Raw genomic sequence first — 25,149 nt, 5'->3', positions numbered from 1 at the left:
CCTTTATTCACCAGCTTCCTAACTATCTCTTATCTGTTGGTTTTGTTCCTGGAATGACACACTGTCCAGCATATCATCAGTCTAATTGTTCCTTAATTGATATATACTGTGTGGTATTTCCATATTATTGGCTACATTTGATTGATTAGATTGCACAGCATTAATATTTGGCATTTACAAAAGTAACAGCCTTGAAAGTTAAGTCAATATGGATAACCATTTTGTAACCTTCCCAGGCACTTTCGAGAAAAAAACTACAGGCTATGAGACACATAGGAAAAAGTTGTTTACTAAGTTTCTGCGTTCGCAAAAATTGCTGTATCATCAAAAAAATGAAATGAAAAAAATTGATGTACTAACTTGCTGATGCCTGCATCATTGTAGATCTTGGTATACTGTCTTACTTTAAAAGCAGACATTTTCGCGATGGTTTAACTTTTATTCTCGCTATATTTGCGAGGTCCCTCTCCTCGAATTGAATATTCAGTGTGTGTCTGTCTGTCACAAATCTTGTCCGCACTCTAAGTTGAACATTTCTCATCCTATCTTCACCAAACTTGAACAAAATATGTTTGACCATAAGACCTCGGCCAAGTTCGATAATCAGCCAAATCGGTCCATGCACTTTGGAGTTATGGCCCTTGAATTACCGAAAATCGGCCTTTTTACTCTTGTCCGCACTCTTAACTGGAACATTTCTCATCTGATCATCACCAAACTTCAACAAATGTGTTAGACCATAAGTCCTCGCCCAAGTGTGATACCTAGCGAAATGGGCTAAGCCACTTCAGAATTATGGCCTCTGAATTACCGAAAATCGGCCTTTTTACTCTTATTCACGCTGTAAGTCAAACATTTCTCATCCGATCATCACCAAACTTCAACAAAATGTTTTTGACCATAACTCCTCGGCCAAGTTCATTAACTAGCCAAATCACCCGAGGCACTTTAGAATTATGGCCCTTGAATTACCCAAAATCAGCCTTTTTACTCTTCAAAGGTATAATTGTAGTGAGTAAACAGTATATAAAGACTTACTTGCTATTTAGATGATTAGGCAGTTGTGGGAGACATGTGCTTTTCTCAAAACAGCTCTAGTTTCAATCTGACTAGGATGTTTATAAATAATGGCTTATCTCCATGATGACCAAATGTTACCATTCCAAGTTGATAAGTTTTCCAATGTTTTATGAACATGAATAGGATTTGCTATCTTCGTTGAAATAGGTATTTCGGTAATGTTGAACCTTTACCCTGCTAAATTTCTAACATGGACTGGTCCATCATTCAATTTGGGCAGCAGCACTTATTATTCAAAGGGGTGTTCACTGAAAAATAACTGACTGAATAGCAAACAGTGCAGAGCATGATCAGCCTGCACCTTGTTCTGCACTGGTCGCAATGCCGTATAAAGGCATATGCTAGAATTTGGTGCAAAATTTTTACCAGTAATAGAATTTCCTCAAACTTTGGATATTGAAGGACAGTCATCTAAGAAACAAAAATTTGCAATAAAACTGATAGGTCACCCATATTAAAAAAGAGTTATCTGCCCTTGAAAATGTCACTTAAAATATAAGCGTACGCTAGAATTCCCTGGGGAAAGTCATTTTCCCCAGCTAATTCTAACGTACGCCTTTAAGCAGGCTAAAGGTTAAAAAAAAAACAGATTTATTGTGAAATCATTTCTGTTTGTGGGGGACTAATATTCATGCACTTTGTGTTTGATACATTCCTTGAAATTAAATCTCAACATACAGGTAAAATTTCCAATTTTTTTTACCTTCGGAAGTTGAAATCCAAGAATTCCTATCCCTACAAATTGGCTGTTTTGGTCAAAACTACGAAATTTCATGCCCACAAAATGAAATGGTTTTATACAAAAGTATACCAAACAGAACTGAATGAACTGTTGGATAATGCACACTGCAGAATCCCGCAGTGCATGTTTTCCTTAGATTTTCAATCAATACTGTAGAACTGATTGATCATAGATGCAGGTAACTGGTTGGTGCCTTCAAGTCTGTAGATAAAAAACATATCAGTGAGAGTGACTCACCATGTCACAGTAAACGTCGCCCCCACTGGGACACGTTACATCAATATTGATGTAAAAAAAGCAATGTATCAATTGTTACATTGTTGGAAGAAATAGAGGAGCAAATAGCTTAAGAGAGACAGAGACAGAGCAAGGCAAACTGTTTTACAGATCAATAGCTGAAAACTGTTCAGGTTCATGGTTCTGCAGTTTTACATGGAAATAATAAATTTAAAGAGAATGTTTGTTTTGTGAATATTTAATAAATGAGAGGGTGAAATGGGAGAAATAATGTTGGTTATAAGCTATTACAATAAAACAAAATATTGTTTGAGGTCACAAGGGGATGAGTAAAATGCTCTAGTTATCCAGGGTTTTGTCAAAAGAAGGCCTTTGGCTTTTATACGCCCGAATAGGGCATTTTATGTTATGACGCCGGTGTCCATCTGTCTGTTTGTCCGTTAGCAATTTCATGTCTGCTCTGTTCTCTTGAACCCCTTCAAGGATTTCGAAGATACTTGTCACTAGGGGTGGGTATTGCCACGAAAATTGGTATTGCGATATATTGCAATATTGTATGTGGATATTGCAATATACTGGGATATATTGTACCAGTTATTAATGAACAAAAACATGATGAATCATACTGTTTTTTTCAAATTTATTCAATTAAAAATGAGTAAAATGACTAGTATCAACAACACGAGTGTTTGCTCCACCTTCTCAATCAATAAAAATACCAGTAAACAAAAAAATAAAAAGTTTTGACTAGATTATGGGGAGTATTGTCAATTTGTCATACACAAATAATATTAACTGTTGATGATTTTGCCTTTATTTTCAACAATCTCGAAGTCCGACATGTTGCTATCATGCTATGACGCCGATTACCAGATATTCAAAAGCGAAAGTAGACTGCGTCAAAATATTATTTAGTTTATTGTGCGGCACTACATTCGGTTTACGGATACAATCATATAACACAGGTTGCTCAATTCACCGATTATAAACGAGGAAAGTGGTATAGCTGTTGTATGAATAATAAATTCTAGTTGATAGAAAAATTACTAATGAGGCGCTGACAAATACGAAATTATATTCATCTAAATTTTCTTATTGGTTTTATTATGTGGAATTGGGTCCGTAAAATAGCTGTAAACCAGTCTGCTACCTGCACCGGAAATGAAAGGAGAAAAATGAAAACAAAGTTGAATCGTGCTGGTAAGAAAAGGATTTTTTTTGTGAATCTTCTTGGTTTACGTTAGTGTTACTTAATGTTATAAAATAACCGGTATTCGAAAATCGTATCGCAATATCGTATCGTCGGAAAAAACATCGCAATAACCGGTCTACCGCGGTATATCGCCCACCCCTACTTGTCACAAATGTTCACCTCATCGAAATGACGTGCAGAGCACATGTTTTGGATGGCTTGCTTCAAGGTCAAGGTCACACTTAGAGGTCAAAGGTCATATGACTGTTTCATGTCCGCTCTGTAACGCTTGAACTGCTTGAAGGATTTTAAAGAAACTTGGCACAAATGTTCACCACATTGAGACGGCATGCAGAGCGCATGTTTCTGATGGCTCCCTTCAAGGTCATAGTCACACTTAGGGGTCAAACGTCATACCTTTGGGCATATATTGCTCCGCAATTGCAGTGCTCTTGTTCAGGAGTGGACCTGAATTCAGGCTTGTATTGACAATCTGCCTTTGTAGATCTTGAAAACTTCATATAAAACCTCACATCACAGCTTTAAAGGTTCAGTAAAGGACTAAATTTATAGTGTTCTGTCAGGGCCATCACTTCCCAATAGTGGCCTTGAGCGAAGTGCAAAGTCACGATGAAGAACTGGAGGTATGATTGCCAAGTGGGGAATTATTTCACAGTTCAGCCTTTGTGATCTCGCTCTTTGTTCATTGCTCATGAAATTTTCGCGCTTCGCAGTCTTGATCAGACCTATCGCTAGAGTAAGCATTTCATGAAGAGCAAGATGACAATGGGGAAATTGCAAAATAATCTCAGGCTTCGTCATCATGGTCTCATGCTTCACAAACTTGTGCGATTTTGCGTCTCGCTCATGGCCACTGTCAGAATGGAGGCAATGGCCCTAACAGAACACTGCATCAATTTCATTAAACTTCATGGGATTAGAAACATTTCTGTAAGAAGAAGGAATTTTCCTGATGTACTGTTTAAACACATACATTTGTTCCTTTGAAATGTAATTTATGGAGAAAACCATGATTTATTGCAGTCGCATTTTGTAACTTAAAAAGTGTAAAATAGTTACGACATAAAGATGGTCTCAAAAAATGCAGACAGCCAGTCTTAACAAATGAACAAAAAAGTATTGTTGTTGTTTTTTTTTCAGACATTTTGATTAAACTGTAAAGATTATATAAATATCTAAAATTTAAATCTATGTAATGGTACAGGAACATAGAATTTTGTATCATTTTTGAGACAACATAAGGTCTAAAGAAGATTGTTTGTTGTCTTTTCATAAACTATCAGACAGTGGTAAGTACTTTTCTAGGATGGCTTGATTAAATATGCATATAAATGATTGCAGTAGCATTGATTTTGGTATTTCGTGGACATTGAAAACCAGACAAATTAATCTTATGCTTTTGTTGGAGAAAGTATGGAGGTTTTTGATCATAGAGATTCCGGATATTTTTATTATGTCTGAATATGAAGTACCAACTTATACGTCAGTAGAGTACTGAAGTGATAAAATGAATTTTCTAGACTTAAAGGTGGTTATTCAGATTTGATCAAGGAATGGATTTGATCAAAAGTTTTAAGAACTGATGTTACACTTATTTGCCTTCACTGAGTGCTTAATACATGTTAGATTTTCACTGGAGGTATTTTTAGCTGTTGCCCGACCCACTGGTCAGAGTCATTTAAGCATATTCATAAATTTTCTAAACATACTTTGCTGAAGGAAAGATATGGATGTACGAGCTTTTGTATTGTATATGTCAAAGATTTACATTGACACATATATTTAACTGAAATACATTAGAAATGCTAATTTGTAAATCATTATTACCTCCCCTTACCTACATTGATTTAATCTTGGATTAATTCGAAATAACAAGTGAATTTGGAAGTTTTAGATCTTCCCTTTTGGTTCATATTGTTTGAATCAGATGCAAGTGTAAAATTAGAAATTATATTGAAATCAAAAGAAACAGTCCATTTTTGGAATATGTTAGTTTTTAAAAAGGAGTAGTAACTGTTACAAAATTTCATAAAACATAATATTATATACATACATTTCTAATAGGGATCTATGAAAAATGTTTTAAGATGCTGTTTGACCACCTTTAATATAGAAAATAGCTTCTTATAACATGCCCATGCCATCTTGTAACTAGTATACTGTTTCGCATATATGAAAGAAAGTTTCTATTATTAGATTTATGATTTTCTATTTAAAAGAAAATCTAACTTGTGAATCAAATTTACAAAGGCGGTGATTTAAGGATCATGGTTGAATTCTTTCCAATGTTGACAAGTGAATTTTACTGTTGCATGGTCTTCTCGTGAAACTCAGAGGAGTGTTGGAGGCACATCAATGGGATAAAGTCCTATCTTTTCACGAAGGGCTAGAGTGACTTATGAAACTTAGTCTAAGTTCTGCAACGAAATGGAGTTCCCCAAGGAGGAATATCCTCACTTCTTTTCTTCATCAATGATCTGGTGTGCTGAATTTAGAGGAGCAACTCTCTCTATGCGAATATTGGTCTTGGTCTCAGAGGAAATGCAAACTAGCTAACTACAGATCAAAAGCCAGACAGGCTTTCACTGGGAGAACATGGTGTTCAGGTCACCACTGAGAAGTCACTGCACAACCCTGTTTCACTGTCACAAAGCAGACAGATGCTGGCTATATAGATTGTGCACCATTGCGAAGTGGGGAGCAACATCTGGAGTAACGTTCGACAGCCTTACATGGAAGGACATCTACCAAGCAGAAGCAAGGACGAAAATTCCCTTCTACGGTAACTTGCGGTACAAATTGGTGAGACACGAAAAACATACTCAAGACAGTATACTTGGGTCCATTAGCCATCCAAAGTTCTCTCAGTGTGATAACAGCAGCCAAGAAAATCACAGATGGTTAGACAAGGTGCAAATCAGGCCTTAGTCATTACAGAGCACTGAAATCTAACCCATTAAGGCCATTTGACGCTACGCCATGCCCCACTTGCAAGAGAAGAGATCGCAAATTGTACAAACAAAATACAAACTTCAGATATTTCCTGAAGCCAATTAGAAGGGTTACCAAAAACGTTAAAAGAGGACACTTTGACAGAACAAAGCTCACAAACCTTTGCAAGCACTGGACAACCATTCCTTCACTGTATCAGATTAACAGAGCCATGGAAACTGACCAATCAACTGACTATACTACCAAGTTTCCTGGTCTTCCCCCAGGTCTTCAATGAATACCCGCTATCCTTTACACAGGCCTGACAAACACTATTGTGAGAAATGGACAATGTGTACACAGACGGTCAGCTCAGCTGCAATAAAACGGAAGAGTGCATCTTTCAACTGTATCTCGAAGATCAGAGACAAATAGTATCCCAACCGGAAGGCACTGTACCAACTATAGAGCAGAGGTTAAGGCCATCAAACAAGCTATTAAACTCATTAAGGAGTCACCAGAGAGCTGCCCCAACATGGTTATCTTCACGGATGCTTTGTCAGTACTCCAAGCACTGGAAAATTCCAAACAAACATCCATCTCCAGGGCACTGTTCAGTCTATGCAAAACAAGAGTTGTGTCCTTACAATGGATACCTGCACACTGTGGTGTACCTGGAAATGAGAATGCAGACAGATTAGCCAAGCTTGGAGCTACAGATAACCAGCCACAGAATGCCATTACTCACGAGGAGAAGGTGACAATGATCAAAGCACTTACAAAGCCAAGGCCAACCAAGGATGACTACCACCTACTAGAAAGATCATCTTTAGGCTCCGCACAGGACATAACAGGTTAAATGCCCACATGTGCACAAAGCTTAAATTGTCTCCCTCTCCGATGTGCCCCTGTGGTCTGGAACAGCAAACTGCTGAGCACATTCTGCAGAGATGCCCACGTCTGGAAAACCAAAGAAAAAGTGTTTGGCCAAACAGCACCCCAATGAATTACAAAAAATGCACGGCAAGGAGGAGGACCTGAAGAGGACAGCATCCTTCATTGCTGGATCAGGGGTGACAGTGTAGGCGGTGAACGCCAAGAAGAAGAAGAACTGTTTGCAAGTGGATTTTTATTGGGATTTCTACACCCCTGAGGATATTTCAAAAAATTATTTCACATACCGTATTTTCCCGAATTAAGGCGCCCCCCCCCTAATTAAAGCCCCCCACCCGTTTTGGAGGGGGAAAAAAGTCAACAAGAACGAAAAAAAATCACCTTCCTCATTTTTATAAGACCACATAATAAGTAATTTACAGTAAGTATCCAATGTATTAAGAATTAAACACACTTTTAAACAGTACATGTACCGTAAATCCAAAACGTTTATACTAAGTATCATCAAGAATCATCAAATAGAAAATTAAACGGTAAATCCATTTTTGATTTGTTTTTGCACCACCCGCGCACAAGCTTCCTGTCGACTTTAAACAAATTTGCGGCAAAGTGTTAACCTTTTCTTCAGCAGTTTTAATAACTTTTAATTTAAAAGCGGGCACATAAGCAGCGTGTCAAACCACTGACATTGTGTATTGCTACCCGCATGTACTAAGGAAAATCTTATCGGAGTACACAGCTGTTTGGGTATGATGACGTAATGTGTAATGTCGCGAGCGTGTCAAGGAATACATGAGGTACCGTATTTAAATGCATAATTTTAAGACACACTGCATTAAATTGGATGCCAAATAATTACGTTTTGGGGGAATTAAACAACACAGAAACACTTTACAGTTGGTTTGAACGATGCTTTTAAGTTTTGTAAAAATTTTAATTTTTTATTTTTTTACCTCAAATGAACACTCTTTGGAATATGTAACGCCCCTGGGGGCGTTTATTCGGGAAAATACGGTAGTTATTTTTTTCCAGATTATTCCTGAAGAGACAAAATATTTGGTATTATATAAATTCTACTACACATCATGAATAATATGAAACCAAACTAACCAGTTAATGCTCGTATAATGATTACTGTAAAATGCTCTTTGATATAAATTTGCCTTAATAATCTGTATTCTTTTATATTGTCTTTATTTGCCTTCTGGAACAGTTTGCAATTTGCTGAATTTTTTCTCGTGTATGCGGGGATCTCCCAAAACAAAACTACACCATCAGATCCATCCGGGGCGACCCGGACATTTTGACGCTGTAATTGTTTGGAAAGGGAAAGGTGATGAATGTCAACATTGTAATTTTTTGTCACTTGCAGGATCTTGTAAATTTATTTGCTTCAGACAATGGGCCAATATTAAACCTCTACTGCATTGTTTTCTTAAAGTGGCGTTGAATGTTGAGCCAACTTTTTCTTCATCATTGTAGTTTCTTCTCTCTTTTTTCAGGAAGATTTGAGGAATTTAGTATTGGCCTATCAGTTTTATTTGCTTTTTCCTTCAGATTTTACTTACTCTTTTATGAGTCTTCTTGTACATTATTTCGTGGCAATACTGAGATATGTTATGTTTGTAGCATTGTAGCATAATATATAGAATGTCAGTTTGTCCAGCGCAGTAAGTCTTTAACATGGCAATGTGTACTGTCTAGTTATTCTTTGATTGCGGCAAGCTTTTAAAATGCCTTGAGATTTATGAACTGTATTTTAATGGAAGTCCAGTGCCTAGTTATAATGTGAACTTTATTCAATGTTTTCTTATTATTAGTGTGATAATAGCAAATTGTATTAAATTTTATTTCTATGCTTTTGACGAGTTTCTGTTTACACAAACTTGTACTAGTGCTTGTTCACTTGAAAGTCTTCTGTTTTTACTTTATAGTAATGAAATTATCATTCAAGAAATTGAAGACAAATTTTTCTGGTAATATTGTATTGCCTGCTTGGGAGATTTTGTGTAATATGTAAAGTAAGAACAGTATTCAAAAAATAGTGAGCAAATAACTAGAATTCACCTTTTCCTTTTAAAGAGACAAAGATTTAGAAATGTTTTTGTCAGAAGTGATATTTTCAGGTAGATGTGGAACTTATTGGGCTTTGTTAGAAAAAAGTGTCACCTTTAATTTTAGGTGGAATAATGCAAAGGATATGGTATATCAAACATGGTCTGTCTTACAACATTGGCAAGCTTTGTTATGGTGGTGCCCAGTCACCAAATTACAATTTCTTTGGAATTCAAGAGTATTAAATGCAATATCCTATGCAATATTCCTTGATATTTCACCATTTCCTGTTTAAATCACAAATATAAGATCTTTGAAAAATAATCATAACACTTCGGCCAATGTTGATAAATACATGAATTTTATGCAAATACCTCTATCTTCTCTAAGTCCATAAATTTGGGAGATTCCATAATGGCTTTATACAAGCTTGAGATACATTTCTGTCTCAAATGATTTTTGTGTTTTTTATTTTTAGTGCGTTTTTCTCTTTGTTTATTATGTATAATATAATATTTGTCCTTTTTTGCATATACTGATAGTATGCATGCTGATGCTTTAACACTGTTAATATTTCCCGTAATTAGACTGGTATTATATTACATTTTGCTTCCTCAGGAAATTGAAATTTTTCCGACAGAAGCATTATTACAGCTATTAACATCTTCAGAAATATTATCTTGGTACCTGAGACACTAAAGTTTTATTTGGTCTCGACAGGAAAGGCTTTAAGAGAATATACAATGTCTGGCAGTTTATCAGTAATTACTCAAGATCAATAATGCTTTTCCGTGATTTGGTCAATATTCCTACAATCGTTCCTGAATTCCAGGAGGCGATTTGAAGAAAATGTTAAGCCAAGTACTAATCTTGAGTAATCTCCCCTTTCTCGAAACAGAAAGTGTTAAGACAAATGCCGGAAGTGTTGCATATGAGGTGATCCTGAAGCCAGCCTCGGGGGATGTTCCCCGCCCACCGTCACCACCGAAGGACAAGGGCCTCACACATGATGATATTGTACGCAAACTTCAGGAAGCAGAGGAAAGAAGACTGGTATGTTCCTTTTACTCAGTGTTACACCCCCAAACCTAGCCATATGTCCACTGTCACTAATGATGTCTGCCCAAATTTGTGTCACAAAGTATTTGACTTAGTGTCACCAATCCTCCGACTGTAATCAGCATGTGAATTTGTGCTCCTGGGTTTTAGTAAGGATCCCACTTGGCCACACCAGAGAAGTGGCCCGTGAATTAGTCAAAACGGCCTAAAAGTTTGTGTTGCACATAACTCAAAAAGTATTTTTACCTAGAGTAGTGAAACATCAGGGCGTCATTATTTAACATGTAAAATTGTGCACCTGTTGTTCTTTTTGAAATGTCACTCTGCCAGACCATATTTAAATATGGCTGTTGTCATAGCCAAAAATATGCATTAAGGGCATAAAAGTTTCTGTTGCACATATCCCAAAATGTATTTGATCAGGAGTCATAAGATTATATAGGAATGTTGTGCAGCATGTTAAGTTGTGCATCTGAGATTTTATTAAGAGATGTAACCTTATTTACTTGCCCCTACAAAAAATTTTTCAGTTTCTTTTGTAGCATATAAAAATTAACTTGTCTTGCATTGACTCAAGTACGACATGACAGCTAAATGACAGGAGGTGGGGACACCAGTGTCCTATACAATATACGTCTAGTTTTTATACGCCCAAAGGGACCTATTATGTTATACCCCCGGTGTCCGTCCGTCCGTTAGCAATTTCGTGTCCGCTCTGTAACTCTTGAACCCCTTGAAGGATTTCAAAGAAACTTGACACGAATGTTCACCACACTGAGACGATGTGCAGAGCATATATTTTGGATGTCTCGCTTCAAGGTCAAGGTCACAGGGGTCAAAGATCATATGTGTGTGTTTCGTGCAAAAACTCTTGAACCGCTTGGAGGATTTCAGAGAAACTTGGCACAAATGTTAACCACACTGAGACGACGTGCAGAGCGCTTGTTTCGGATGACTAGCTTCAAGGTCAAGGTCACACATAGGAGTGAAAGGTCATATATGACTGCTGTGTCCGCTCTGTAACTCTGGAACTGCTTGAAGGATTTCAGAGAAACTTGGCACAAATGTTCATCACACTGAGGCGACGTGCAGAGTGCATGTTTTGGATGACTCGCTTCAAGGTCAAGGTCACACTTAGGGGTCAAAGGTCATATATGACTTTGCTTTGTGTATATTGCTCTGCATTGCAGTGCTCTTCTTTTTATTTGGCAGATCCCTTTTTTGTTCTCTTACAATAAATTTTTAGTGAATTACTTCCCTTTTTTGTTACTATAAATAGCCTATTTTGAAACTTTTTTTATTATTGGCCATAGGGAAAAACCGAGACCACTTTTCTGTGGTACAACATGGATGGTACATCCAAATTTTAGATGTATTTTGACATAACTTTACCTGATAAGAATTGTTTTGTGGACTTGTATTTTGTTTGGAATTTCTTCTTTTTGTTGTTCCTGTCCTTTGGGCTTCAACAGTCAAGTTCTTTAAATTTTGCTCCCATCCTCTGATGTAACCCTTTGGGCGTATATTGTCCCCACTTGGCGGCGCTCTTGTTTCAGCTGATCTTATAGCCTTTACTGGGTCATGATTTCCAAATGAAAAAATACCTTATTTCCCAATTGTACCCAACAAAGAACTGTTTTCAAAAATTGAATCTTTCAGTAGATAAGTATGACCTTTGTTGTCACATGAACCTTGAGGATGAAAACAATTTTGTGTATCAGCTGATAAACACAAGTGCCTAATGCTTTTTTACCTCATAGAATTATTGCCTGTGGTCAACAGATGACCTATAATGTTTTAGGGGTCAATGGGTTGAGAGTCAAAAACATAGCAGCCTTGAAACTGAAAACGGGTTCTGATAAGTGTCAGTGAAAGAGTGGGGCGTATTATGCGAAACCCCGTGGCGGGCGGGCGGTGTCCAAAAGCATGTACGCTCTCTAAGTCAAACAGTTTTCATCAGATCTTCACCAAACTTGGTGATATTTGTGGGCATAATACCTCAGCCAAGTTCGATAACCAGCAAAATCACCTCAGGCACTCAAGGATTAGGGCCCTTGAATTACTAGAAAAAACTGCAAATTTAGCCTTGTCCGCTCTCTAAGTCAAACAGTTTTCATATGATCTTTCGCAAACTTGCATAATACCTCAGCCAAGTTCGATAACCAGCAAAATCACCTCAGGCACTCAAGGATTAGGGCCCTTGAATTACTAGAAAAAACTGCAAATTTAGTAGGGATGGGAACGAATACTGAAATCAATATTCGAATATTCGGTTTGCGATATTCGAATATATTCGAATATTCGGTTTGTTTTAATGGAAGCTTTAAATTCTTATTAAGTGATTGGCATATACACAACGTATTCATTTGTTTACAGCGTGGATCATCGTACGTAATAAGGCCAAAAAAATGTTTGTTTCGGATAACCCGATCCTACTTAGCAAAACCCGCCGATCCTAGCATTTTATTTCACGATTCTGTTAGTATAATCATGAAGATATTTAACTAATTCAGTGTTTTAGCTTCAAAATGATACAAAAAATTCAAAACGATTATAATTTAGACCGTCGCAATTTTATCTAAAAATAGCAGGTCGTCCCATTTAAACACGTGACGCGCTGTTGTATTACCGCCGCCATTTTGAAAATTTTTAATCGGCGTGTAAAAATCATCGTGTAAAAAGCAAGTAAGGCAAACTTAAACCTCCTTCAACATGAACTTATGCATCAGTCATATGTTATCTTGATTTTATTATAAAGTACTTCAAAAGTTAATTCGAATACGGCCGATTGCGGATGAAACCCGATTCTGCGGATGGTCTGAAACGTGGTCAAAATATTGTGAACAGATCGGCAATATCTACAAGTTTGGTATTGTTTTCGAAAAAAAATTCTACAACTTGTTACATAAAACAGGCGCCAATAAAAATGAACAAAAGATAAAAAGATATCACATTTACGCCTAATACAAACTGTTAGTCCGTAGCGATGACCCCAGGTAATTATGTATTGCAATTTTCTTGTTAATTGGACATCTTTTGACATGCATCTGACACAATGACGCCTGTTGCAAAATGTTAATCCGTAACAATGGCCCCTGCCAATTATGCATTGCTATTTGCTTGTTAATTGGACATCTTTTGATACTCGATAAACAAACATAACATGGTTTTATTCTGTAGAACTAGCATGCTCATATTGCCCAAAATCAATGATACTTATTTTGAACAAAAATATACAATAATTTACGAATATTCGAATTTGATTTTCATATTCGAATATTCGACCGATTTCCGAATATTCGAATATTCGTTCCCATCCCTAAAATTTAGCCTTGTCCGCTCTCTAAGTCAAACAGTTTTCATATGATCTTTCGCAAACTTGCAGATAATGTTTGTAGGCATAATATCTCAGCCAAGTTCGATAACCAGCCAAATCGCCCCAGGCACGCCCTTGAATTACTCGAAATCTGGGAATTTAGCCTTGTCCTCTCCCTAGGTCGAACAGTTTTCATCTGATCTTCACCGAACTTGCTGACAGTGTTTGTGGGCATAATATTTCGGCCAAGTTAGATAACCAGTCAACTCGCCCCAGCACTCTTGGATTATGGCCCTTGAATTAGGCAAAGTTCAATGACAGGCGTATTTTGTGACAGTCTGCCACTCTTGTTGCTTTTAGATTTGATAGAATCATTGCCTTAGGTCAGATGACTTGTATTGTTTTTGGCCAGTACTGCAGGTGTTAAAGTCACAGTAACCTTGACATTGATAATAGTTTCCAATCAATAACTGTTATTTTTTAGATAATTTGGTCACATGTCAAGGTCACAGCACATATAAAATTACATGTGTACCAAAATTACATAAGGAGTTGCCTCGGACAGGCCATCAAGATGGGGAAGCTTAATATTTGTTTTACAAACCATTCTTGTTCTTCAGTCAATGGAAGCAGAAAAGTTAGCCCCACTACAGAAACAGAAAGAACGTGCACAAGAAGCTCTCGAAAAGGCCAAACAGGAAGAGGAAAGCTTTGCCCAAGCCACCCGAGAGAAACTGCGTAGGTCGATGGAGGTAAACAAGGAGAACAGAGACTCTCAGATTCAGGCCCTACAGACACGACTTCGTGAACATGTAAGCTTTACCTCACTTTATTTCGTGCAGCTCAGCAGTTGGAGGCATACAGATCGGTCTGCCGTCTATATGTCTGTGGCAGTATTGATATGTAACAAGTATATCATAATATTAAATTGGTAAAACTCAAAGATGGTCAGTCAATGTTTGGACCATTGTAACCAGAGTTTTGACCCTTCATTAATATAATGATTTAATCCATTGATGAATAGGCCAGTTTCTGTAGTTTTCACAGGTGTCCTGTGCAAAGAAGCGATTGTTGAAATACCTAGTGCATTTAAATAGCAATTGCTACAAGGGAAAACACCTTATTTGTTGTGCTTTTTGCTGTGTACTGGTGGTGTTGCATATAGAAGTATATCACACTTTATAATGTCGTTTGTAATGCTTGCACTTTCTTTATTTCTATTCATATCAGTGTCAGTGTTAGGATGGTAATGGCTTGCTGTATACTGTCTCAAGACAGGCTTGAAAAAGTATCATGCTGTATTAAATGCCAGAATCTGAGAAATTTGAACTGCAATGTTTGTGTTATTTATGGCGAAAAATCACTTTTATTAGAAGAAAATGCATACTTTTACCAGTATTAAAACGAGCTGTCGTAGGACAGCAACGCTCAACTATTCAACAGCCTTGTCAGTTGAATTAATATAAAAGTTGAAAAAAAGGGACACGATTTAGTAAAAATGCAATACAGAGTTATGGAACCTGTAGAATGCATACATGTCAGCGCAACACAGTGGATGAGTGTGTGAAGTTTCAATCCATTTCCATTTGGGGTACTGAGATACAAGCTTACATACAAAAACTGCTTCATCAAAAAAGGGACATAATTTTGTAACAATGCAAACTAGAGTTTTGGAACCTGTGCAGTGCATGTCAGATCATGACAGTGAACAAGTGTGTGAAGTTTCAATCCATTCCTGCAATTGGTTACTGAGATACCAGCTTACATACAAAAACTTAACCAAATTGGGATGCTGACATCAACGCACAGTTGAGTCCAATAGCTCTACCTGTTCTTTGAATAGTTGAGCTAAAACTCACCACAGCTTTTGTAAGTTTTTTGTGACTTGTAATATACAAGTAGAAACCTAACAGAAACCAACAAAAACACAGTTTCCATGGTTCGCACAGGTCTTAAAAAGTACTTGAATTTGAAACTGCCAAAAGCTCCATGTAAAGTACTTGAATTTTCAAAAAAGAAAACAAGTAAATTTTGATAAATTGCCCTTGAATTAATGTTCTGCGAATAGAAAATCAGAAAAAATAACAGATCAGACCAAAATGTCGGGGGGGGGGGGGGGGGGGGGGGGGGGGCGGGACGAACAGATGACAGACCTATGTTCAACAGGGCTTACCAACGAGTAAATGATAGTACGGTATGGTACCGGGATGGGTTTTAGTACTCTAAAACGCAATTATCACAACGTGAGTTTTCAAGTTTTATTTCAAATCTTGGCCCTTTAAGGGCATCAGCATTACAGATAAATGCATGTACAAATTAATAGCCAAAACAGTTCAGCAAACAAATATCACAAACCATCTAAACACTAGTAACATTTACTAACATAACAGGAATGTGACCAACATAAACTCAAAGTAGCATGCATGAGCCCTGTCACAAGAAAACCGACCCAGTGACCCCACAACCATGGCAAATCAAGACATGCCCATGCATCCGCGCAGATCCAGCAGAACCCAGAAAACGCCTGCACTCACTGCAGAAATTTAAAGACGTCTTAACTGACAGATTAAGTTCCACCAAAACCCCACAGATACACAGACCGCCCAAGACCCAACCAGACAACGAATCCCTGAGACGGCCCAAAAGCAACAGAGCCCATACAAAATCTTTCTTACTCAAATACAAATTTCTTTGCATTAATATGGGATGGTATGAAAATTGAGCATTTAAGTATGTGAAGTTTGTTGAGAAATTTTATCGGTGCTGTATTGAAGATCATTTCCATAGAAAATCACTTGAATTTTGTTTTGAAAGTTCTGTATGAACCATGGTTTCATAGATACCAGACATACTAGTGAATCATGTAGTAGTTATGTTGAGAATTCCCATTTCTCAGCTAATTTACTTTTGGGGTTAGTTTCTAGGAATATTCACAGTTTTAAATTTGTCTGTCACTGTTTTGCGAACATGTGTATAAAAGGCAAAAATAAGATTTGCAAATTATATGACTCACAGTTTCAGACAGTGTAAAGCAGCATTTTTTGTTGTCGTATGCAAGTGCACACTTCAAAAGCTGAAGATTTCACAGAAAAGGATTTGGAAAAGAAAACCTTTAGTTAGCAATATTTTTTATTTTTAGCAAGTATTTCCTTCATTGTGTTCTCATTACCATTAAATATGCTTTTATAACATTTATTTATGCATGTTGTATTGTGTGTAGTTTCATAAATATTGTATCTCTATTGTGTTCACACAGAACGTTTATTTCTGGGTTGAAACAGGGTGAAAAGGCTTGAGAAAATCAGAGGATTTAAATTGCAAAAGTTCCTTTGAATTCTGTATTTTATGTTTTTCTTTTGCAACTGGAATACTACATTTCTTGTAAATATAATAATTTTGGTGTATTGCCTGTCAAGAAAATTCCTTGCCCTGGACCTCTGCTGCTATTGTCTTTATGTATGTTGTATTACTTCATGGTAAAATAACTGCATATATGTCACTCATGTTTTTTTCAATGACTGCAATTCTTAAAATGTTACCTTTTATGTCTTAAGAACAGTAGTCTTTCCATGCACTTGATGCATATTTTGAAGGGCAAAAAGGGACTATAAAATGTTTTAAAAACAAAGAATTAGCTTTGTTTTTCAGTAAATGCCATTCTGCATCTTTATGCTTTTAGATTTGACTGTTTACCTTTTGTTCAAGTACATGAAGATTTTATGCCGTTACAATTACTAAAGCATCCATACAAGCCATTTCTGGAATATCTTGTAAAGCATTCTTGTAAGAACACAGAATCAGAATTAGTTGTTTAATTACATCTTTCCATATTCTACTGAGGAATTGAATTTGTCAAGTTGTAGAAAGATCGTGGAGCGAGAAGCTTGTTCCTTTATAACCTTTCGTAAAGTCTAGTTTTAGCCAAGAAATATGTTTATTGGAAGATCTTGATAATTAAACATTGCATTGTTGTTGTCCAGCTGTTGAAAGTTGAAGAGACGTGTAGAAAGAGTGACGAGATGGCGAAGGAACTCGAGGAACGAATCAAAAACAAGCTGGAACAGAAGGCGGGGAAAAGAAACTCTCAAATTGAAAGTATGGTGCTTAGATTGAGGGAACATGTGAGTTACCACTCCAGTATAGTCAACTTTCAATGACCAATATAGACAGTAGGCTGTAAAATAGAGTTTTCTTCATCTTCCCATTGCCTGCTCGCATTGATGAGGACTTACAGCATAGGACTTAAAATCAGATTACAAAACGGGATCCATATTGAATAATGTGGAGAACATAATATAATCTATACATCTTTGTTGTCTAGTTAATAGAAAATTAGTTTATTTTTTGATGAGTTAGATCTATCTTGTTTCGTTAATTATTTTATTACTACTGTATTGCTCTCTTTCTGAAGTGTGAGCTAACTTGTTTAATTGAAGAAAAAGACTTCCAACTTTATCTCACATTGTTTACCAAAAGCACCTTTTCTACTAATCGCTGCAGATAAAGGGGTCTCTATGTTCAATAGTTAAGGTAGCCGATGTTGTTTCACTTGCCCCCAAACACTAAGAGTTGAAGTCTTACTTGGGTCATCATTTAAGGAAGTCATCCAGCTGGCTCGGGGGCAGGTTAATGGCTCTACTCAGGTGCCCTTTTTTGTCTTTAAAAGTACCTGAAGGGGCATCTTCTTTGGTCATCTTCCCCATTAAAGTTGGAAAATTGCCATATAACATGAATTGTGTCAGGGTGTTTTAAAACCCTACCAAACAAACTCTTCAGACTGAATTTTTCTCTAGTCTGTATTGTCCGTTATTACGCCCAATCTTTGAAGAAGGAGGGGTATATTGTTTTGCAGATGTTGGTCAGTCCCTAGACAAATTGGTTTCTGGATGATAACTCAAAAACGCTTGGGCCTAGGATCATGGAAGTTAAGGTTGGTCATGACCAGCAAATGACCCCTATTGATTTTGAGGTCAAAGGTCAGGGTCACAGTGACCCGGAACAGTTAAACCGTTTTTGGACAACTTGAACGCTTGGGCCTACTAGGATCATGAAACTTGATAGGGAGGTTGGTCATGACAAACAGATGACCCCTATTGATTTTGAGGTCAAAGGTCAGGGTCACAGTGACCTAGAACAGTTAAACCGTTTCCGGATGATAACTTGAACGCTTGGGCTTAGGATCATGAAACTTGATAGGGAGGTTGGTCATGACCAGCAAATGACTCCTATTGATTGTTAGTTCAAAAGAAAGGGTCACAGTGACCTGGAACAGTTAAACCGTTTCCGGACAATAACTTGAACGCTTGGGCCTAGGATCATGAAACTTGATATGGAGGTTGGTCATGACCAACAGATGACCCCTATTGATTTTGAGGTCAGTAGATCAAAGGTCAAGGTCACAGTGACCCGGAATAGTTAAACCTTTCCGGATGATAATTTGAGAATGCTTGGGCCTAGGATCATGAAACCAGAACAGGAGAACTTTTTTTGCCCAATTACTAGAGAATGCTTTGGTCTAAGATCACATTTGATTCAAAGGTCACTTTTGACTGGTAAATGACACATAATTATTGATTTGAGGTAGGTACGTCAAACGTCCAGTACACAGTGACCAAATATTTTCTGTTCCTTGTACAATTACTGAATGCATCAACGGGGGGCATTTCCTGTTCTACGAGCTCTTGTTAACTAGTTTTATCTTGTCTTGCCTGGTTGGCAGTAGAATCTATTTTAAACATGCTACATGCATAATGTTGGAAATTAGGTGAGGAGATGACTTTGAATAATTTAAGATAAAAAAATATTGAAGCTGTATTTAAACAGTCAACAAATGAATGAATATTCATTGTCCATTTGCATACATCTCATCAAGTTTGGCACACCAAAAGAGGCAATATGTTAACAGTTATAAACGCTCTGCTCTGTTGATTCTTTGTTATGTATTTAGTTTATAGCATGCAGTTATTGTGTAGTGATATAGTCTTGTGTGCTTTTTTCTGCAATTTCCAGGAAAAGCATGTGGAGGAGGTGATCAAAGCAAATGAGAACATGATGAAGAGCAAATACTCGGAGGAAAAAGTCTTGGAGAAGATCCAGAAGGCCATTCAAAACAGAGAGAAGTACCTCACAGAGCAGCGAAACAGGCTTAGAGAACATGTAAGATCAAAAGGGTTGAAGTAATACAAATGTACCACGATGGACATACAAAATGTTTCTGATGTGTGGCCTCTGGTAGAGCAGTTGAATTATGTTGGATATGCACTTTGCTGCCAGTGTAGGGATGTATTTGCTCTACAAAATTACTGTACAGTCAGGCTTCATGAATTGAAATTTTGGAATTAAATTTGTGTTACTCTTTGGTGGATGGAATGGAATGTGAAGATCAGAGAGGATTTATGTTGGATATTGTTAGCTATCAAATCACTTGCATGTCATGTGACCGTACTATCTTTTAACACTTGAAGAATATTTGGTATTATAAAATTTATACTATACATTTCTTACCGTATATGTAAACTCATAGATGCACTGGTATTGAAGTGGACTTTGCATACCTTCTGACCATTTGTTTAAGCTTATTTGTACTAAGGTACGATAATTAACACAACCACGTAACTGCACAAAACTACTCTTAACTTGAGGAAAAAATATTTTAATGCAAACATTAAGCTATCCGTGTGATATTCTTACACAACAAACATTGTTTTCCAGTGAAAATTGTTGGATATATTCAGTGGTTTGCTACATATAATTCTCCAAATGTTTGGAACTTAAAAGATACTTATCTTACAAATGTAATGTAAATATGTTCGTCTAAGTTTATTAGCTCATCTGATTTTTTGAAAAAAAATGATGAGTTATTGTCATCACTTGAGCGGTTGTCGGCGTCGGCGTCGGCGTTGCCTGGTTAAGTTTTATGTTTAGGTCAGCTTTTCTCCTAAACTATCAAAGCTATTGCTTTGAAACTTGGAATACTTGTTCACCATCATAAGCTGACCCTGTATAGCAAGAAACATAACTCCATCTTGCTTTTTGCAAGATTTATGGCCCCTTTTGTACTTAGAAAATATCAGATTTCTTGGTTAAGTTTTATGTTTAGGTCAACTTTTCTCCTAAACTATCAAAGCTATTGCTTTGAAACTTGGAATACTTGTTCACCATCATAAGCAGACCCTGTACATCAAGAAACATAACTCCATCTTGCTTTTTGCAAGAATTATTGCCCCTTTTGGACTTAGAAAATCAGTTTTCTTGGTTAAGTTTTATGTTTAGGTCAGCTTTTATCCTAAACTATCAAAGCTATTGCTTTAAAACTTGCAACACTTGTTCACCATCATAAGCTGACCCTGTACAGCAAGCAACATAACTCCATCCTGCTTTTTGCAATAATTATTGCCCCTTTTGGACTTAGAAAAATCATTTTCTTGGTTGAATATTATGTTTAAGTCAACTTTTCTCATAAACTATCAAAGCTATTGCTTTAAAACTTGCAACAGTTTTTCACCATCATAAGTGGACACTGTACATCAAGAAACATAACTCTATCCTGCTTTTTGCAAGAATGATGGCCCTTTTTAGACTTAGAAAATCATGGGTAGGACAATATTTCTATTATACAAAAAAAATCAGATGAGCGTCAGCACCCGCAAGGCGGTGCTCTTGTTAAATGTTGTTGTTCGAAATTTGATACATGGAAGGCCTATTGAAATATATAGTAAATTCCTACATATCTGAAATATTAACCTCTTATATTACTTACTATTATAAAATGATATTATATAAATTGCCAATCTGACAATAGTTTGTGATATTGACCAGCCTATAGTTCAATACAGCTTTGCTTGGCTACAGTAAATAAGTTGAGAGAAAAAAAAAATTGTTTCAGATGTCATATAAGAATGGCTTGGCAGTCAGTAGTCAAAACTATCTACCTTCATACCTTGGGCAATAGTTTTGACTGTTATTCAATAAATGTGTACTGTTTCTGTGCTAGTGTTGTAATGCATATTTTTTATACATTTAATCACATCTTGCAAATTTCAGGAGAAGAAAATTGAAGAAGTGAGAAAAAACAAGTCAGCACTGAAAACAGAAGATGGCGGTGACGCGAGCCCAGATCAGTAAATGCTTGTGTGGAGTGAAGTGACTTGTATATAGAAAATGTGAGGGGACCAATAATACATCCAACTACACAGATTCAATCGGCTCATTGTGCTAATGCAACACAAGTTTTTTATGCGTCATCCTAATGTTGCCATTTGTTCTTTAATGTTACGATGTTTGGATTTCGAGTGTTGTGTGAAAGCAGATTTTCTTGCATGTTACAAAAAACAGATTTTAATCCTTAAATTCATGAAAGAATACTATTAGATAAGAATATGAAGCATTTATTAAAAGTATGGAAGCCCATCTCGGACTGAATTTTATCTGAGAAGTTGGAATTTACAATCAGATGTTCACAAGTTCAATTTAGTAATAGCTTGTGATAATATAAAATGGTCAGTACTGTTTTTATATGTTACATACAATTGAAAATGTTTGGAAAATAAGTTGTATACAAATAATACATGTAAACATGTTTACTTCGTTCTCTAGCATACATCAAAATTAGAAACAAATGTATGAATATTAAATGTGTGTTTACAGTTTTGGCTTAAAACTTCATTTCTCCAAATGATATATTGTTTTTCATCATAAAGGTATCCTAATCAAATGTTGTTGAAACTCATAACATTTCTTGCTGTGTGGCTTTTGTGAGTTTATATTTTGCACGGTATTGGTAATTCACGTAAAAATCAAAATTATCTAACCGTTGTATCTTATTTTTCGAAATCAATGGAAATAAGTTTAGGTAAATGGAATATGTGTTTTTGAGATATAGAACTTCTTGTTTAATTTTTCAAAAAAAGGTTCTGTCTGTGAGTCCAGTTTTCTTAAATTCCAAGATTTTACCTCCTGTAAAATTTTGAAGCATTTTTAAGTCATTTGCACCTTCACAATGTGCAACCTATAAAGATTAGAAAATTGAACTGCACATGACACCAAAGTGGGCTGTTTTCTGCCAATAGGAAAAGTAGGTTACAGTTTTACTTTTTTGCCAAAGATTTTAATAACAGCTATTTTTTCTATTCCTTTACCCGAGTTTTCTGCTTCATACCTTCCAGCACCAAACTCTTGTCTGTCTTGCTCAAGCTGGTTTATTCTGATCACTCAACCAAGCTAGTTTACAAGTAATATAACTTTAATAGAACTTTACTTGCATAAAATTATCAACAAATGCCTTTCAACCAATGTTGAAACACATGATTTTTATTTTTGTTTTCATCATAGACAATCGTAGTAGACTGGATTTAATCCATTTTCTTATTCCATACTTTCGTTAAGAAAATAGGAATGTCCATGTTTTCTGTAAAGTTGTCTTTGTCAAGTTATATTTAGTATTACATGAATCTCGAGTTGTGTTTGTTTACCACTGCAGTACTAATAGTGCTATTATATTTCTTATTTCTTTGTTATTGGAACCTTGTACAAAACGCCTGTTATTTTAGAATAGTTGTGTAAATTTTACATTACCCCAGTGCTGTACAACTGCCTTATTATTATTACAATATTATCGGTATGGTTAGTGATTCTTAGGTATTGTACATTTGTAGTTTCTTTTTATTAATGACAGGGCTGAAATGAACATCAAAATGCTAAAAATAGCATTCTGTAATACTATGTTACTAAATAACAGATGTGCTTTCTTTAGTCTGGTGTGCACAGCATTTTGGTTAAATTAACATAAAGATGGAAATGTCTTGGCTCTTTTTGAAAAACATCAAGAAAAGACAAGATCAAAAGTTTACCATAATATATTTTTCTAAACCTTTGCATTAAAATGTTAACAATTTTGTCTTTGGGAACTTGAGTTATGTGTTCGTTTCAGCTGTTAGTTAAGTAGGTTTAGCAATGTTTCACATGGTTTAAAGTAGTCTTGCTGATACATTAATTGTGAGGCCTGACTCAATTCAAATGCAATGTCTTCAATGCAAGTTGTCTGTGCATAATGGCTTCTTTCATGTTAAATGTATAAATCTGTCTCGAACAATCCCAGTATTTTCTTTGCTTACGGATCGGGCCTAAAAATAGACCTAAATAATTCTTTCCTCCAGCTTTTCGTGTCCATTCTTAGTCTTCATAAAACAAAAAAAAGCAAAAAGTTTTGTTACTTTTTAGAAATGTAGAATTTGCAATAATGAAGAGAAATTTAAAATAATGCAGAGGGACAACGTCTGGATTTCATCCAAAGTGAAATGCTATTAAGGCAGTGTTTTTCCCTGATGAGTTTGAAAAACATGAACCTAACATGTTCCATATAGATCTGCTAGTTGAAAATGTGAGAATCATTTTAATGTAATTGGGGAAAATAATAGAAATTAAGTCACTGTTGTGATAGCTTCTAATTTGTCACCTAGTTTATTGAGGTGTTGATTTGGACATTTTCCCAGAAATTTGGGGGAGAAAAGATCCATCATTGATCAGAAATAAGCATGGATACCTGCTATAAAAAATTAAGCTGGAATTTTTATTTTAGTGTTTTAACCTTTGTTAGTATAAAGGAATTGTGGTCTATTTTTAGGCCTTATGTTATCATGCTTTCAGCAGCAATTTTAATGGCTGCCACATAATAAGCATTCATTTATTTATTCTGTTCCAGTCATTCAATTTTGTATCTGTAGTTGTGTTAGCTATTTTCATAAAATAATTCATTCTCATTTCATTATTGGACAGTGAAAAAAGTATGGCTTTATTGCTGTGGTGGATTCAGTGTAAGATATTTAAAGATGATATCAGTATTTGCAAAGAAAAATGATATCTGTACATAGAAAATGGATTTATTGTTGGATGTGTAAACATATTGGGTTTTTTTCCGAGTATTAAAGCTCACATTGGTGATAGTAGATTAAAAGAAAAACAAATATGCGGATACTGAAAGTGCCATATTTAGTTATTCTTTATGTATTATAAACTTGAGTTTAATGGAATAAATGTAAAATTGCAAAATTAGGCCTACATATTTCCTACTAAAAAAAAAAGAAATTGAACTGTATAGCCAATGCGCCAGTCAGATTTTTACTCATTAATATATACATGTATCTGTATATGGCATGCTGGAAGCTTTTCATTGTTGGTATCTTTTTGTCTTCAGTATAGAATTATCTTCATATGCTAATAATAAACCATGTTCATGAAATGCTTTGTTGTTGTTGTTGGTTGATATACCCTATACTGATAGGGAGAGAACAATTATCGAAACATTTTAGTAATGTGAATGCTCTCTGTGGATTTTGACAGAAGAACTTAGCAGGTTCTTTTTAGCTCACCTGTCACATAGTGACAGGATGGGCTTTCATGATTGCCCTTTGTCTGTCCACATTTTCTTGTCTGCACGATGGTGGTTTCATTTATGATTTTATTTTAACCAAACTTGCACACAACTTGTATCACCATAAGATCTTGGTTCCTTTCTTGAACTGGCCAGATCCCATTATGGGTTCCAGAGTTATGGCCCCTGAAAGGGTCGAACTTAGCTATTTTGACCTTGTCTGCACAAAAGCAGCTTTATTTATAATTTGATTT

General features: G+C 36.0%; 1 protein-coding gene across 6 annotated transcripts in view; it reads left to right on the top strand.

The window, feature by feature from the left end:
- LOC123524894 (stathmin-like) overlaps positions 1-24,763 on the top strand; it is an 81,416-nt gene extending 56,653 nt beyond the window's left edge. For 3 of the 6 annotated variants that reach the window (XM_053538464.1, XM_053538463.1, XM_053538462.1), the window contains exons 3-8: positions 8,311-8,430; positions 10,051-10,205; positions 14,148-14,339; positions 17,508-17,648; positions 19,537-19,683; positions 21,571-24,763. In XM_053538464.1, the coding sequence (XP_053394439.1) occupies positions 8,311-8,430; positions 10,051-10,205; positions 14,148-14,339; positions 17,508-17,648; positions 19,537-19,683; positions 21,571-21,651 (836 nt within the window). In that variant the 3' untranslated portion in view covers positions 21,652-24,763. The remainder of the gene's footprint in view (positions 1-8,310; positions 8,431-10,050; positions 10,206-14,147; positions 14,340-17,507; positions 17,649-19,536; positions 19,684-21,570) is intronic. The other 3 variants (XM_053538467.1, XM_053538465.1, XM_053538466.1) reach the window with 1 other exon arrangement.
- Positions 24,764-25,149: the final 386 nt, after the last annotated feature.

Source organism: Mercenaria mercenaria, chromosome 3 (assembly GCF_021730395.1).
Source record: "Mercenaria mercenaria strain notata chromosome 3, MADL_Memer_1, whole genome shotgun sequence".
Taxonomy (NCBI): domain Eukaryota; kingdom Metazoa; phylum Mollusca; class Bivalvia; order Venerida; family Veneridae; genus Mercenaria; species Mercenaria mercenaria.
This window is presented reverse-complemented; position numbering and strand designations above follow the sequence as displayed.